Source organism: Scomber scombrus, chromosome 17 (genome assembly GCF_963691925.1).
Source record: "Scomber scombrus chromosome 17, fScoSco1.1, whole genome shotgun sequence".
In the NCBI taxonomy this organism is placed as follows: domain Eukaryota; kingdom Metazoa; phylum Chordata; class Actinopteri; order Scombriformes; family Scombridae; genus Scomber; species Scomber scombrus.
Genome location: NC_084986.1, coordinates 26,665,591 through 26,682,870, shown reverse-complemented (window position 1 = coordinate 26,682,870; position 17,280 = coordinate 26,665,591). Strand labels below are relative to the sequence as shown.

The 17,280-nt window shown below is 39.1% G+C and overlaps 1 protein-coding gene across 1 annotated transcript; it reads right to left on the bottom strand.

Annotated features, from left to right (window-relative positions):
• Positions 1-4,718: 4,718 nt before the first annotated feature.
• si:dkey-119m7.4 (uncharacterized protein LOC560629 homolog) lies at positions 4,719-15,403 on the bottom strand. The gene is made up of 10 exons (XM_062436974.1): positions 15,047-15,403; positions 11,868-11,971; positions 11,422-11,576; positions 10,523-10,691; positions 9,947-10,070; positions 9,492-9,598; positions 6,504-6,715; positions 6,233-6,341; positions 5,030-5,242; positions 4,719-4,806 (listed from the first exon to the last, which is right to left on the bottom strand). The coding sequence occupies exons 1-10, from the start codon at positions 15,401-15,403 to the stop codon at positions 4,719-4,721; spliced, it is 1,638 nt and encodes a 545-aa protein (XP_062292958.1).
• Between the last annotated feature and the right edge of the window lie 1,877 nt (positions 15,404-17,280).

Below are 17,280 nucleotides of genomic sequence, written 5' to 3'. Positions count from 1 at the left end.
GGAGTAGAAAGTCCAGATATTTGTGTTCAAATACAGGGATTAAAAGTAAAAAGTCGTCAGAAAAATAAATAATAAAGTAGATTTTCCAGGTATCTGTACTTTACTAAAGTACAGTAATTCCCAACTCTGGAAGCTGATGAACAGTTTCTAAGGGAGCCTGTGTCCTGATGCAGGAGGTGTTCAGGCTCCAGGTCAGGTCTTCAGTGATGTGCACTCCCAGGAACGTAATAATAATAATAATAATGATAATGCATTTTATTTAAAGGCGCTTTTCACAGACCATCATGGTGTGTTTTGTTGTTTTTCCTTAAGTTTATTAGCATCTGCATGCTGCTAAATAACCCAGCAACTGGAACTACCTCATTCATACAATCATTATGAGGAATGCATTAGTTATGCATGCTTAATAATTACAGATGAAAGTTGTGTATATGGTTAGAGTTTGGGGGTTGTTCCCTAAATTCACCACTACATTAAATATTTTCCAAATCCTCAATTTTTTCCCCCCATTAATACACATTTTGTTAATTCCCTGTTCAGCAGAAATAATCTACCACCTCCACACATACACACACATATATATACATACACACACACACACACACACACACACACACACACACACACACACACACACACACACACACACACACACACACACACACACACACACACACACACACACACACACACACAATACAGTAATACAAAGGTTATCATTGCTGTACCTGCTGAGTCAGGGATTCTTCAGCATTGCTCTAATTACTGGGCATGGACAATTTTAGAATTAAGCTTTTATTGTACAAAATATGCACAGCTGTCTTTAAAACCTGTTAAATATTGAATGTAAGACAACCAACAACAATGAAAAGAGCAGCGTGGACATGTTGACTGGTCAGGAAAGCACAGGTGTAGATAATAATATAGCAGCTATTGTAAATGCCGGCCATCGTTAATGCTGTTAGTTCCACCTGTGCTTCTCCAGCTGTAACGTCAATCCTCTGCTAATTGATGTGCCAGTTGGTGTCTGGAGTCTGCAGACTGACCACACGCCGATGACAGTCACACTGCACTGTGCCAGCTTCACACAGCTGTTCCTCATCGGCACGACAGAGTCACACTCTGGTTATTACTGACACGCTAACATGCACTCAACTCTGTTTCACTGCATGATGTGAAATAACAAAACTCTGCTTCATCATCACATCACATCTAGACTCCATATGGTAGGTTGGGATTGTAAAAGAGTTATTGAGCACTATTTATACATGTGTTGACAGTCATTTTATGTGTCCTGAGTATTCTACAATCAAAACTGAATTATCCAAACACTGTACTGTACTAAAGGCTGGGTCATTTCTTTTTGATGGGTTTTACACATGGAGTAATGCTCAGTCTTTCACAGTGATATCCTACACCATCAATGTATTCAGTAATGTGGACAGAACTGTATAAGCTAGAGCTGCAACTAACAATTACTTGAATTGTCAATGTGTTGATTATTTTCTTAACTGATTAATTGTTTGGTCTATAAAAGATAAGAAAATGGTTAAAAAATGTCAATCACCGTTTGTCCCGACCAACAGTCCACAACCCAAATATATTTAGATTACTGTCCCAGAAGACTCAAGAAAATGTTCACATTTAAGAAGCTGGAACCAGAGAAAACAAAAAACAAAAAAGTTGGCAACTAATGGATTAATCGACTACTGGTTGCACTTCTGGTATAAACAGTCAACATTTTCAGTTTCCTCATCTCTCCATTTAAACATCCTATCAAAACCACATTATCACAATGAAAATGCAAATGAAAAATGTATATTTAACTTTTCCTGAACTGCCAGTGTTTTTATATACAAAGGTTCATATTTGGTGATTTATTACTGAAATCAAAAGCCAGATATAATACTTCATATTGTGGATGTGAGTGATGTGTTTGCTTTGACTAGCTTCACCTGTCATCTGTTGTACTTCAAGTCTGTTGTAGTGCTGTCTGAATAAATCTTGCTCATCTGGATTTTGATAGGTATCATTTGTCTTTTCACAGCAGGCATTATGCAGCCATTAGTGATATCAGTTACACATAGTTTTATGTTAAACATCACTGCTGTTAGTTACACCTGTTTGACATGTCTGTGATGAAGCCTTTGCCAGAGTGGTGAGGAAGATTGGAGGAAGCAGACTCGGACTTGTTGAATGATTAAAGCAAAAAGTGACTCCCCCTTTGTCTCCTGGAAAGCATGGTGGATACCGTAAGTGACTCAAGCTAATGTAGAACTTAAACAATAAGTACATTATAATACAATAGAATAATACTTTTCTGTCTTGATTATGTAATAACATAATGTATTTACAATACTAAACCTGGGATAGTGTGTGAAAGCAATGCTGCATATACTGGCTGAACAAACAAATGATACGTATGAAAAGAAATACGAAGTGTAATGGGTAGAAAAGATGTGATCTCACTTTGTCACAAAGTCAAAAAGCAGTGATGTTTCTTGTCAGACCTGTTAGTTGATGTTTGTAACACTTGTGTTATACTGTGCATAAGATATATTCAACTTTACTTCTACTCTGCAGTTTTATTCCTGGAGTAGACCAACAAGCATTCCACCACTAAAAACTAACTGTAAAAAAACTTCCATGTTTAGACAGTCACACTGTAACACTGGTCTGAACTTAACTGTTGTCAGTTTCTAATATGCTACTTCCATGCAACCCAATGCTTGCTTCACCTAATGCAAGAAATTCATGTAAATTCTACGTACAAACTTTTATTGTATATGAATGAAATCAATAAAAAATACAGTTCACCTGACTTTAATTCTGCTAAATCAGCATATGTATGCAGAACATCAAACACTGAGTTCATAAACATAAACGAAACAAAATGTAAGAACCGTGTAAAACATTTAAATGTTTTTTTTGCATAAAATATTTCAAGCATTTATTGATGAGATGTCAGAAAAGATGTGATACCACTGTTACGCCACCAGGTGGGAGTGTTTCCTCAGTGACAGTTTCTGCTGTTTGTACTTTAACTAAATGCTGTTCCTGAGTGCTATGTAAGATAAGATATTCCTTTATTAGTCCCACAGTGGGGATATGTATATACTGTTCACCTTGCACACCTTTCAACCCCCATTCTGACAGACATGGACCATACATGTCTTCACCAGACATCCAGAGAGCATTACTATCCACTACTGACTTGCAAATACTTTAGTGTTTAGTGTTTGAACTTTCTGACATGAAATGTACTCTCTTAGTGTTCACTGGTAGGCAAAACATATAGTACTGGGCTTGCATGTCATTCTGGTTGTTATAATACTGGTAATTATTTAGTTTTATTAGTTCTCACTGGCTGAACTGAGCTGACTAGACGTTGCCTCAGCAAATTGGGAGACACTGGAATCAGCGATGTTTATCTACTGTGAATGTTTAAAAAAAAAAAAAAAAAAGGAATTATATTGATACATGACATACTTTCTTTTAAAATACAAAAATATACACATATTGTAATAGTTTGTCCCGCCTGGCCACATTGTGTGGTCTGTGCTTTTGTGTATATTAACAAGACAAACATCCCAACAGAACAGTGTTTTCTTTGGGAGTGTATCAGCTCACAGTCTGGGCCAGGTTGTGGAGGAGTCTGTTTCCATTAGAGAGCTGCCCACAGTGAGGTATACTGTACATGCTGACACACTAATACAGTTACATCCTGTAAATCACAATAGAAGCTTAAAAACCGTGGAAAACGATATAAGTCAAGCTTGCAGTGTTGTCAGATTTGACTAAAAAGGCAGCTTCAAAGATTGTTCCTGTCTTTGTCCATATTTACAAGAGTGTTCTGAGGACATTATATGACCAAAAGTATGTAAACATGTCATTCATTCATCTGCAGCTCTAACAACTTCCACTCTTCTGATTTCAGGTTTCCCACCAGATGCTGCAGGGGAATTGCTCCCGTTCAGCCACAAGAGCATGTGTGTAGTCCATTTTATGGCCAATGAGAACACTGCAATATTGAAACAGGAGATGGTCTTCCATAAATTGTTGACAAAAAGTTGTAAACACACTGTCCAAAGTATTTCATTGTAGCATCTGGAGGGAGCACAGGACCAAAAATTCACAGAGGTTTGTGGACAGGCGTATCAATCATGGCAGATTTGTAGAATATTGTAATTTCAAGTGTTGTGTAGGAAAGAGTGGTACCTGAAATAGTTTTAAAATGTGCATAAGTATGAATTACTAATGAATCCATTTGGTCATATACATCTGTCACTGCAGCCCAGTTCTTGTATTGGCTCCTTGAGGTGTTTTACCTCCACATGGATGTAAGAACGCACAAGTGTTTGCAATACTGTAGCTGGGCCTTGTCATTTGTATAAACACACATACTAGTAGTATGCTTCATTTTAACATCTAAACAATAAAAATTAATACTTTTATTCCATGCTCAAAGAACATAAAAGCTGAGGTTGATGTTCAACTCACTGACACTACACCAACAAGTAATTTAAAGCCAAACTTGTACAAAAAATATATTAAAAAAGAGTAAAAATACATACACACACTTTGTACAAATGTTGACAATCTGGCAAAGATCCAGAAAAAATAGTCTAATCTCAACTTCCACTGGAAGCAAAGACTTATACCTTTGAAGTAGTCCTGAAATATACAGGAAACCTCCTACTGACATGTGCTGCTGTTGTTCAACAGTCCATCCTGGTGCTGCCGACCACGTCTGTGTTCCTCAGAGAAGTGTCAAAGAAAACTGGCTGCACACTGTCCTCCTCCTCACTGATAAAAGACAGAGGGAAGCATTTTATTCCAAATCACTGTAATACAGCGAGATGTGTAACTGGCAAGCCTGGATGAAAACTGATACTGTCTAGTACTGAAACTTCAACTTTTTTGAAATGGTGCCAGATGATTCTACCTGGCCGTGATAAAAATCAATCAATTTGCTGCTAAATGATGACTCTACGGAAATGTGCCTGGCGATTGAAGAGTGAGGTCAAACCTGAGGCTGGATCCCTCCACGTCTTCAATGGTGTCAGGCAGAGGCTTATTGGCCGTCTCAGGCAGCAGCAGGGTGAGGGCAGAGCCTAGCAGGGGGCAAACACCGCACAGAATCATGGGAGCCTGCGGACTGATGCCCCTCAAGAGGTACATCATTGGAGCCAGGACACCCCCGGTCCGAGCACACATGGATCCTAGGCCGATTCCATTTTGTCTGCGAGATAGAGAGACGTGAGTCAAGAATTGAAGGAACACCATCGCAGATGGGGGGGTTAATTAATCACTTCTTTCAGTGTCTTTCTGTTTTAGCAGCAGACAATACAACTAGATTAGGACAATGATGATCAGCACTAGAGACTAGCTGATAGCAGATTTTTAAGGGCGATACAGATATTAATGGTTGAAAGTTGATAAAAATCAGCTGATATTAATTTTCTAATGCTGTTGTGAAACATAAACAACATTAAATGTTGGGACTAGCACCTTTGGATTTCCTGTACACAACGTTATTGAATCTGCTGAAATTCAATTTTTGGCCAGTAGGGGGCAACATAACAAGCTGTAAACACAACACTGATATATTACCAGCTTAACCCTAACCCTAACCCTAACCCTAACCCTAGCACATAATTATGATCATTTTATCACAGCATCATTATCATTTGTATCATCACCAACTATCGACTCTCTTTTAGCTGTTTTTACTCTCTACCAACACCTGAAGAAAACATCTGCTTCTTTAGCTGCTGAATGCTCAACTGTGTTCACCAGCTGCTCTCTAACTTTGCCTGTCAATCAAAGCTTTTTCACTGACAACAGCTGACTGCTGCTGCTGGAAATCAGCAAAATGTGTGTGTATATTTCATTCTGATAACAAAAACATGAACATTGCTGCTCTAAAGTCTGATGTACTAACATCTGGTTTGTATCTGCTGCTCTGGAAAATAATACAACATATAAAATATCAGTCACATTTTCCTGCTGCCTCAAACTCTTATTAGTTTATTAAGAAGACAGATGTGAGTTTGAATGACTGACACCACATGATGTACAGAGGGCTTTTTTGGCATTGTACCTCAATTGTGACTTAATCACAGATGGCTTCATTTCAAAATGAACACTTACCCAGAATCATAAAGCACTAAATCCTGTACAATTGTAAAAGCTTCATCAAATCTGGCTCAGAGGCTTTGTTGAAACTCACCTGATAACAGTAGGGAACACCTCAGCTGAGTAGACGTAAATTATAGACAAAGAGGCTGTGATGCCAAACTTCCCAATCATGGCCAGGACTGTTTTGATGACAGACAGTTCTAGAGGAGAGGTCAAAGAAGAGTCAGTGCACTGCTTCTACCACACACTGATAATAACACCGGAACAACAAGGAAGAGGAAGCTGTAGTCTGGTATTAGTGTCCCTGTTTGGTTTACAATAAGGGTCTACTTCATGTGGTGGAGGTACACACGCATCTGCACCTTTGGGGATGAAGATTGTCATCAGGCAGGCCATGCCGCCCACTGCCAGGAAAGCTAGCTGGGAGAATTTGCGGGAGCGGTTGAGTGTGAACAGGGTGATGGTGCGTGCGGGCATCTCCACCAGGCCAAAGATCATCTGCGTCAGATAGATGTTCATTCCAAAGTCGGAGATGTTGAGCGACAGGCCGTAGTACACGAGCACATTGACAAACCTGAGACAAATGGGAAAGTTAAACATCTTATTCACATTTCATCTTATGTGGCCTTAGTTACTAGGTAGGATTATATGTGATTATAGCGTCATACACATGATTCTGGCATAGGTTTGGTTTAAAAAATGAAAAGAAAATCTTGGTTGAAAATGAAACAATTCTACTGATCTGTGTAATTATTTAATATTTTTGGATTAACAGCTGTTCTGGTTGCTTTCTGTTTTCCTCTGGTTGTGTGAAACCGAGGCGTGAATATTTTTTCTTTAAGGAAAACTGTTTTGTGTTGTTAATGTTTCCATAAAGCTCAGAGTGAATTTTTATGACAACACTGGTGCAACTTTTATAGATGCCATGGCAGGAAACGTTTTTCTGTAGACTACAGAATCCAGAATCTTCCTTAAAAAAAGCTACACTTACATGTGTGAGCTTGCAGAGAAGCTTGTACATATAGAAAGACACATTTGGGGATTAAAGACATATCTAAATATCTGTCTCAATATTAATTAGCTTAAATCATCTAGCAAGTGTTCTCCAACTGAAATGCCTTAACTAGATCCAACATCACGCCATGAATCAGTTTGTGCAGTACTTTGGTTTACAGTCATTGGCATTTGGTGGTAATTTTACATTTGCAAACATTAGCAAATTATAGCATGCTAATGGTAGCATACTTTATCCTGCAACAACTGATATTCTTGGCCACAAAAACAAGTTGTTAACACAAAATTGACACATTTTAAGTTGAACTTGAATGTAAGTCCAATATTCACTCTATTTTTGCTCTTTTCTCTATTTTTGCTTTACCACCTCCTGAGGGAAATATCTGGCTCTTTAGCTGCTAAATGCTCCACTATGTTCAGCAGCTAGCCTACAGCTAACTGTGTCTGTTTGTTAGCAGAGCAGTTACAGGTAGTGTACAGTGGATTTTTAAAGCTTTTTCTTAGAGAAACAGCTGCCGTCAGCTGAAAATGGCACTGTGAGACCACTGAGAGTGAACTAAAACTGTTGCAGTTGCAGCTGGACAGCTAAACAATGAGCTGAAACAACTGTGAAGCTGTGTAAAGTTGAGGTGAACTATAAAGTCACTGATAATTCGATGTAGGTTCATCACTAAGAGCCTCTCACATTACACTGTCATTTCATCCATTACCATAAAAATATATAACATAAGATGGTGAATGTGGGAATGATTATCTGCTAAACCTGCTAATTTTATCCATGTTAGCATCTTAACATGTATTATACTTTGACCGCTATGGATTAAAAATCAAACCTTGGACTTAAAAGTTAAACCATCTTACAGTTTGGTTTTAATAATTAAACCAAACAAGCCACCAGTATCACAGCAGCTAACACACTCAGTAGATACTGTATTGTGTCTATAAAAGGATTCACCTCTCTTTGGATTATTTTAGTATTTTACAACACTGAATCAGCAGGTTTAATTACTGATGAGAAAGCATCAGTAATTAAACCCGATGACCTCGGCTGACATCTCTTAAATCTAATCAGCATCATCATCAATGCCTGCATCTCAGATAAAAGACAACCCTCACAACACTTCTACTCTCATTCACAAATGAAAGCTTTATATGACATCTCTCTCTAGAAACAGCATAAATCTTGTCAACATATCTGCCGCACATCTATTTCATTAACCAGCACCAGCAGGAAACCTGCTCATTGCACTGAATACAAAATGTACAAAAGAGATGTTTGAAATGAACTTAATTTGAACTTATTGCCAACATCTTTTGCTTTCTTTGTTCAGATCGTTCACATATCTTTTCAGTGTGGCCAATATCCCGTACCAGCTGCCGGTTTGTCCATTAAATATGCTTCCAGCTGAAGCTGCATTGCCACAATTTAAGTGAAAAATCCTCTATATCAAATGCAAGAGCAAATATAAACATGACCTAAATCTCTCTTACCTGCAGTCTGAATGCAGCTCTGCTTCTGGCAGACAAAAAACAATACACACTGAACTCTAAATCCCATTTCTCTGCAAAGCATTAAGGGCAGTGATCAGGTTATATTTGGATTCACTAGTGTCTGATATGACCTCAAACCTACGTTGCAATCATTAATTATAGATTGTTTATTCTTTTGCAATGATATTATAGTAGTGATTCATGTGACAAAAAGATAGAAGTAACCTGAGACCCAGATTTGTGTGTGATCTCTGAGCACCAGCGCAGCAGTGTGTCATTACAAAATGTTTAAAAGGTACAATCAACAATATCAAACTATGTCTTTGCACAAAATGCGAACAGTTTATCGGTGGGGTTTTAATGCCAGCAGCTGCTATGCTACTGCAATGGCTGTTTTTAATCCAACACTTTGGTCCAGATTTTTCTGTTTGTGGTCCGACAAATGAGCGAGAACAAAATCATGCAGTATAAAACCTGCACTGAGACTGAACCCAGTCAATCAAAAGATTCTTTAAAGATCATGTGACTAAACAAACACAATGACATCACCTGCACTGTGGGAAATTTCTCTTCCTGTCTTAACAGCCACAGATCACCCTGACTGTGTCTGCACAGGCTTACGTCTTCATCTTTCAGCAGCTCAGTTTTCATTATCTACACTAAACCACAAGGCTGTATTTCCTACTTATTGCTGTGAAGAACATTTTTGGTGTGTTAAAATGCTGATTTAGCACGAATGAAAGGCCAAAACATGGTGAGAAACTGTAGCAGGCTTAGCGTGCACGTACTCTTCAGTAAATCTTAAGTTGGTGTAAATAGAGAGGGAACGCTCTACTAATACTCACCACAGATAAAACACAATCAGAGACTGCTTCCTCATGTTTGGGGTTCGAATGAGGTCTATGACTGAGTGTTTTCTCTTCACTTTGGTCTTCTCTTCAATTTTATAGACCTGGTGAAACAGTGAGTGAGACAGTGAGGAACAGACTTTGGAGTCATGGCTGTAAAGAGAACAAAACACAGCTCTGTTTAAGTAGTTTGCATGTTCAAATAATAGCAAGTGATCGAAACATTTATGCAAAGTAATAAAGGTTGCCTCAGCAGAGCCGTGCTGGTGGATTCTCTCTGTCACACTTACTGTACTGCAGCTGCTCCACAACAGCAGGAACTATTCAGAATTGTATAATGATAATCTATGTAATCTTCAACAAATCCTAGTTTTGATATATGATTTAAAAAACTGAGTCATTTGTCAGATAAAAATGCTAAACATGTTCCTGTAAATGTGTTACATCTCTACCTCACACATCTCCACATCTTTGGTGAGGGGCTTCCCATTCATCTCTGCCGCTTTCCGGATCAGTTCCCACGCTTCCTCCTTCCTGTCATTGGCCATCAGCCAGCGTGCCGACTTTGGCAACACCCTGAAAACGTGAAAGACAAATTGCTCAGGTGACCTACAGACTAACATCTGTACTTGACTCCTGTGCTGCAGGAGGAGACTGAGACAGGACAGGTGTAACAAATGATATTTGCAAATAGTGGAACATTCATAGAATGCAGCCATTATGCATGCTATGAGTTACATTTGACAAGGAAAAATGACTATTGATCTGTAGCAAGACACACACGGATATATTCCTCAAAGTGGCCAAAAGTAGGTCAGTGTACTCTCCTGTACTTCTGTATTAAAGTATGAAAGGAATTTGGCACCAACTATGCGTGACATTGAAAATCCACTACAGATTTGTTTTCAATCATAGGGAGTGAAAACGGATCTCCTTCATCATAAAGTCACACAGTCTTTTTTTGAATTTTTACAATACTGGTGAAGTTATTTGAGAAACTCTGAATGTACACCGTGCTGCCCACTCACCAGATGTAGAAGATGAAGACGAAACCAGGGGCTGAGATAGCCAGCTGCAGTTTACGCCAGTCTCTTATGAGGTACGCCACACCGGCCAGCAGAATGTAGCCAAAGCCAAAGAAGTAGTCTGTGATGATCCCAGCTAGCATCCGCTGCTTAGACCCTGTCCACTCTGTGCCTGAATGACAGGACAGGACACATCAATTACACAGCATAATATCCAAACAATAACTATGTTAGAAACTAGTGTGAGATAAAAGATCATGATTATTTTTTTGGGAACAAAATAGTGTTACAGCACATATAGGAGACTCCTTTAACTTTTCTTAATAATAGTATGTATACATTTTTAAAGGATCAGTTAAACCAATTTAGAGAAAATCCTCCACTCATCCTTCTTGGTTTCTAGCCATGCACATTTACATATAAGATATGTATATTTGATATGTATTGAGACTACTTGGACTGTGGTGGTAGTAAATATGTAATAAGTGGACATCTCAAAATCTTGTCACATAAAACAAACTCATTTTGTTTTCTTTATTTGGGTTAATTGATCCTTTAATTCAAAAATTGGCAGTAACATTAGGCTGGTCCTCTCAGTGCACAGCAGCAATATTGCACCGATCAAGTTAAATGATGTTTGATATTAAAAATTGCAATCATACTTAATAAATTATATCATTATGAAACCCAACATTATAATTTAGAATCTGTAATAAAATAAATGTTTTATTCCTTTGTTTTCAGGTGAGATATTTCTCCTACTGTACACATTCATATTGTTTCCAATTGTGTTCCATCATTGATCTGAAATGAACCCTTAGATAACTAATGCCATCTGAAGATATGGAGACAAATATCACCCTGATTAAAAGATGGCGTTAACTCTTTGATTTTGCACTGACCCAGAACAAAGGCGTTCATGATGACACCAGAGATGGATGTTCCGACCATGAAGCGGAGAGCTATGTAGATGTAGAAATTGGGGGCGAAAGCGGTACCGACCCCAAAGACTGTCTGGATAGTCAGACTAATAAGGATGATGATCCTGCGACCGTACCTGAAAAAACAACAATCTGTTTACTTCAAATGCTTGTGATGTTGAAAATGACTTATTAAAACAGTTCCTGTTGTATTGCTATTTGGGAAAAAAGCAATGTCACTGACAAGCCTGAGATATAGAACTTTTACGAAGGCAAAATTTCAATTGTAAAGATAACCTTTATCTGCTCTGACACATGGCACATTGAACAGTTCTGGAGTATAACTAAAGAGGACAAACCTACAAAAGAAGGGGTTATGTCATCCTTCCAACAGTGGTGTGAGGACGGATTGGTCTTATCACACTTACTTATCAGCTAAGCTCCCAAACACAACAGCCCCGACAAGGAGGCCAAACATGTAGATAGAAGAGCCCAAGTTGTTCAGGTTTGCATTCTCACAAACCAGGTCCCACTGAAAGCAACAGAAAGAAGAACGTTAGGAGAAAATATTTGATTGCAAGAATTTTAAGGAGTCCTGCATTCTGCTTTCTATCTAAAAATAGTTGGACAAAAATCGTTAGACCCAAGAATATCTGTCCGAGTGAGATTATTTCACAACTACTGGCTAGATCACTGTGAATTTTGGCATGTATATTTATAGTCCCCAGAGGATGACTGCTAATGAAATTCAAAATGAAATGAAATTTTCTTTAGTGCCAGTTCAAGCCCAAATTCCACCTTGAGATGCCTTTGATCCAGGACAAGACATCTCAAAAACACTCGTCCTGATGTTCATTAACTTTTCTGTTGACATTTATGGTCCCCAGAGGATAAATCCTAGTATCTTTGATGACCACGATGTTTTCACGCAACCACCAGGCCATCATTCCCATTTTTAGACCGTTTTTTGAACAGTTCCCACTATGGGCCTGATTTACTAAAGGTCTGCGTGTGTAGAAACGTGTTTAAACTTGACATCACCCGCAAAAAATGTGCAAGCTGATCTACTAACGCAGCGCACTGAGGTTTGTGTCTTTCAACTGTGTAAGATAATACATACTGTCCATTTAGTATGTTTGTCATAATGAATGTAATACTAGGTGTTTCAACCCCAGTGTGTAAAATACAGGGAGGAGAAAATGTAAATATGTTATTTAGCACACGCATTGTGATTTACCAAACCTGAAGGTATTATTTCTGACGCTAACTGTGTCTATAAATAATACCTTTGAAGGACAGGTATTAACCTGCTGTTACTATGGAGACGAGGAGACGGAGGCACAATGACAGAATACACACAGGACAGAGTTTTTTTGTTAATATTTTTGGAGTGTAATATTTGTGGTTTTATTAACAGCATTGACTTTGTCACTAATACTCTCTCATATGTGGGTTTTACTGGTAATATCTGTTTTTGTTATAACTCAATATATTAGTTAACCTCTTCCACTAGAACCTGATCACATTTCATTTTGTGCTTGCAGCTTTCTGCTCGTCCAAACTCTCCATAAAGACACAACACCCTCATTTAAATACTGCTGTCTCCACCCTGTTGAACCGGTTTTCATTTACACAGTTATTCTAGTAGATCACCCGCAAAACACACGCAAACGAAACACGCAATCTATTGCACTGTGCACGCAATTTAGTAACCACTATTTGGGATCTTAGTAAATCTGGCCCTATGTGCGGTCCTTGAACACCACCTTCAGATAAGTCATAGAATAATAAGCAGGTTGACATGAAATTTGATGGGCAAATTTTTGCAACAAAAGAGATAAAATCTTTTTATTGATTTTAATGACCCCACAACCATTCTTCTAACCCTCAAGACAAATTTAAATTTTTTAATTAAAGTCACTTGAAAAGTTGGCTTGTGAGTCTTAATCAAAAGTAAACACAGGAACTATCTGTCTGTAGCAGGTATCACAGCCCCAGGGACAACTGCATATTCATCTGGTTCAGCTGGTTTGTATGTATGAGGTTGACATTCACCATGGTTAGACTGTAAGGAAACTTAACAAAAACCAAGTACAATGATGGATTATCCTGTGGACTATTATTAGGATAACAAGTGAGTTATTTTACATTGAATGGCCTTATTTATTTGAGCTAGAGTACACAGAGAGAAGCTAAAACAACTGAAGATGAAAAATGAAGAATGGAAACAGAAGGGCAAAAGGATTCGACAATGACACAAATACAGCACAGTAAGTGTTACCCCAGAGAAACTGCTGCTGTTACTGCAGTCACTGCTCTCCCTAAGAGTTAAGAGCAACATTTGTTCTTCAGTCGCACCTGTTGCAGCTGTTGCAGCCAGACTCTGAAAAGTTAGAAGTGTCCATGTCTGAGAATAATCCCATCTGTGTAGCTACTACACATGGATTTACAGCATATATCAATATTGTTGTCCTGGAGACTGTTTCACCTCCACAGAAACAGCTGGAGGTTGGATGGATCAAACATTCAGCTCCACACGTTAAGAAAAATGCAATTTTAACACATGACTGTGTGAGGAACTGCAGTATGTGAGTCTTTACCATCCAGTACACAATGTGTTTCTTGTCATTTTATCCTACTAGCATGAAAAGACGCTGAGCTACCCACAGCCTCACATGTAATCAAACCAACATGTACGTTTTCCACCTCAATGCAGTTAGCCAAAATAATGCTACAGACGGCTAGTTCCTGAATTGACTTTTAGTAAGACTCACTTTCAACTTTTAAGGCAATCATATAAAAGTTATGCTTATTTCTAAAGCAGTAGGAAGCTGATGGAGGTTGCCCCAACAACTGTCATCATATGCAAGGCCTTGTTCACCTAAACCTCAGCCACAACTGCCATACTTATACGAAATGCATCAGTTTCAAATGAACCTTTATTTTCCTTTAACCTCCATAATTGGTAAGGCTACAGAGATAAAAAATAATCATCGATCTATGCTTTGTGATGTAAGGAACACTGTAGCCTTTACTTCTGCTAGGCCTTTGGACTGTTAGTATTGGGTTTTTTTTAATAAAAGGCACATGTCATGGCTCCAGATTTTGCCCTCAAGGTTTAGGGTTGTGTTGGAGATCCATCTACAGTATGACTATGGGCCTTTCATATTATCCACTGCAGGAATGTTATAGAGCCCAAAGAATCTTCTCATAAAGTTCCACAATAATGAACTGGCCAGTTTGAATTGTTTGTAACTGCAGCTGAACCTTCACGTGTCACATGTGCCATTGCTTTGTCTAATCACATCATCTCGGTCATGTAACTGCCCTTGCTGCCCTTATGTTCATGTGTTACTAAACCTGGCAGGCTGGCAGGGTGTGTGGGGAGGCCTACAGGATGCCTGCACCCCGGGAGTCCATCTCTATCCTAACCCTGTTCAACACTGTCTCAGATATCACCAGATTCCACTGTAATACAACTGCAAAGCCCCTTCCGAATTCCTTAGCTTGCATGGAGTCCTCATGTTAAACACATCAGGGGAAAATGCAAATATTCACTATATTCAAAGTCTGAATTGAGAGTCTGTCAGCGAGTTAGTTCACTTACCTCAGTTACTATGGTGCTTTGGAAGTTCTCTGTGCTGTACTCCCAGCCCCCCTGGCAGCTCCCAGAGGGGTGCCCATCGCCAACGGCTACAGCACGGCTGTGGTTCAAGGAGGTCGTGCAGGACAGCTCACGCCAGCGGCCGGGGTCAGACAGAAGGCTAAAGTTGAAGTTTGAGGAGGACGCAGCGTCTGCTGAGGGCCTTGTGGAGTGGCATAAATGAGGAGGAACAGCCCCAGTGAACACAGAGATTAGCATGTGGAATGCCAGAAAGATCTGAGGTAAACAGATCCATATATACAAGATTTTCTGGAACTTCCCAAAGCCTCCGATAAGACTGAGAATTTCGTCAAAATTCATTTCTCTGGCTCTTTGAGGAGAAACCCTAAAAAAAATGTGCTGCTCTGTAAGGTATCAGGTCTGATTCAGAAGGTCCAACAGTGCTGCCAAAGATGCACAAGCCGATGAAGGCAAATGTCTGAGATGAACGACTGAAATGAGTGTCTGTGCAAGGCTGATGATTAACAGGTAGAGACGGCGTCCTCATTGACATGCAGTCACACCTGTGTTGTGCACCAGTCTGAGAGCAACCTGTGGCTATCTGTAGTGAACTGTGGAGCTCTGTCAGGGTGATTTAACCTCACTATGATGGGAGTGAACTAAAGCAGGGAGGGAGGTGTTTGCTCTCAGTGGGAGGAGCTGATGTTTGATGATGGCTGAGTCGCTGTTTTTGTCTCCCCCCCTCCTCCTCCTCCTCCTCTCCCTAAAAACTTTCATAACAGCCATTTATCTTAAGTAACTCTTTTTGACATTTTTCCAAGAGTTTGTAGCGATATCTCATTTGAGAATAACAGGCCTCACTCAATGAAATTTAACGGACTGCAGTAAAAAAGGGCGTGCCAAAAAATCCCTTCACACTGACCTAAACTTCCCATGTTTACAGAGTTTTAGAGGAAATGCTAAAGGTATTGTATGGCCTTTGTCATTTTCCTTGTATTTCAGCTGTCAAACTTGTTCAGTTGTTCTCAGTGGGACATTAATACCGGCTAAAAGACGTGCACATTCCAACTGGTATTCACTAATTCATCTACCATGAGATGCCCTGTGGAGGGGGGAGCGTCTAAGCTTTAAACACAAAGGAGGCAGATAAATACAGCACAGAGGGATTTAAGGCTGCACTGGGTATTCCACACTCACTCCCATCATTATTAACTCTCTGCCTTATCAGCTCATTTCTTGGCGAGTGCTGCTGTCACATACTTAGAAAACGGGAGCGATTCTTTCTCCAGGTGAGCATGGCGCTACAACGTGGCTTCAAACGGACATCACTAAATAAAACCATTCACAAAACTGGAACAGAGCTCCTGGGGGTAACCTGAGAGGACTCTCTTTGCATTCTTTGATGAGGTGTGGGGCTCCAGTTTTGTTCAAGTCTTACACTGTGAAAGGTCAATACAACAATACAGCAGATCCTATTCAAGGGCTTATTTAGGAATAAGTTTCCCCTCAGGAATAAGTTGAAGAGAGACAAAAAGTAGAATATATTAGACACAGACACTAACTGAAATATATTATTATTATATTAATGTTTAAATGATGAGTGTGATGATGAATTGATTTAACAACAAGTATTACCTGTGTAACGAAGCTTGATATATATTATTTCTCTGTGTTACACAACTTTACACATGATTAAAACCACATCAATGATCCAAACTGGGTGACATGCTCCTTCTATGAACAAACACCATGCAGTTTATTTTGATTTAATCCCACATTATGTATGTGCCAGCTGCCAGAAATACTTTTGCATCTGCAAAGCATCCCCATAATATGCACTGGTCCTTCCTGTTTGAATAACATGTGTTAAAAACTACAGTGGCCAGCACCACAGTATCCTGACAGTGAAAGCACATACCACATTAACATCCTTAGAAAAACTGCAGCTATGGACCATTGTTGCATGTCATTCCCCATCTCTCCCCATAATTCCTGTCTCTCGACAGTAGTGACAGTCAAATGAAGGCAAATCTCCCAATGAAAAAAAAAAACATCTTTAAAAAAAAAAAGCATAAGAAAACAGTCTCCGGTTGTGGCATGCATTAAGCCTTTTTAGAAATTAAAACTTTACATTTACATTTTTAAGGAGTCCTCATCTTGAGATTAGCGCTGCTGATGGTGTAATACTGTCACAGGTTTCCATTTAATTCTACTGACTTTAGCAGATTTGTAGGTTG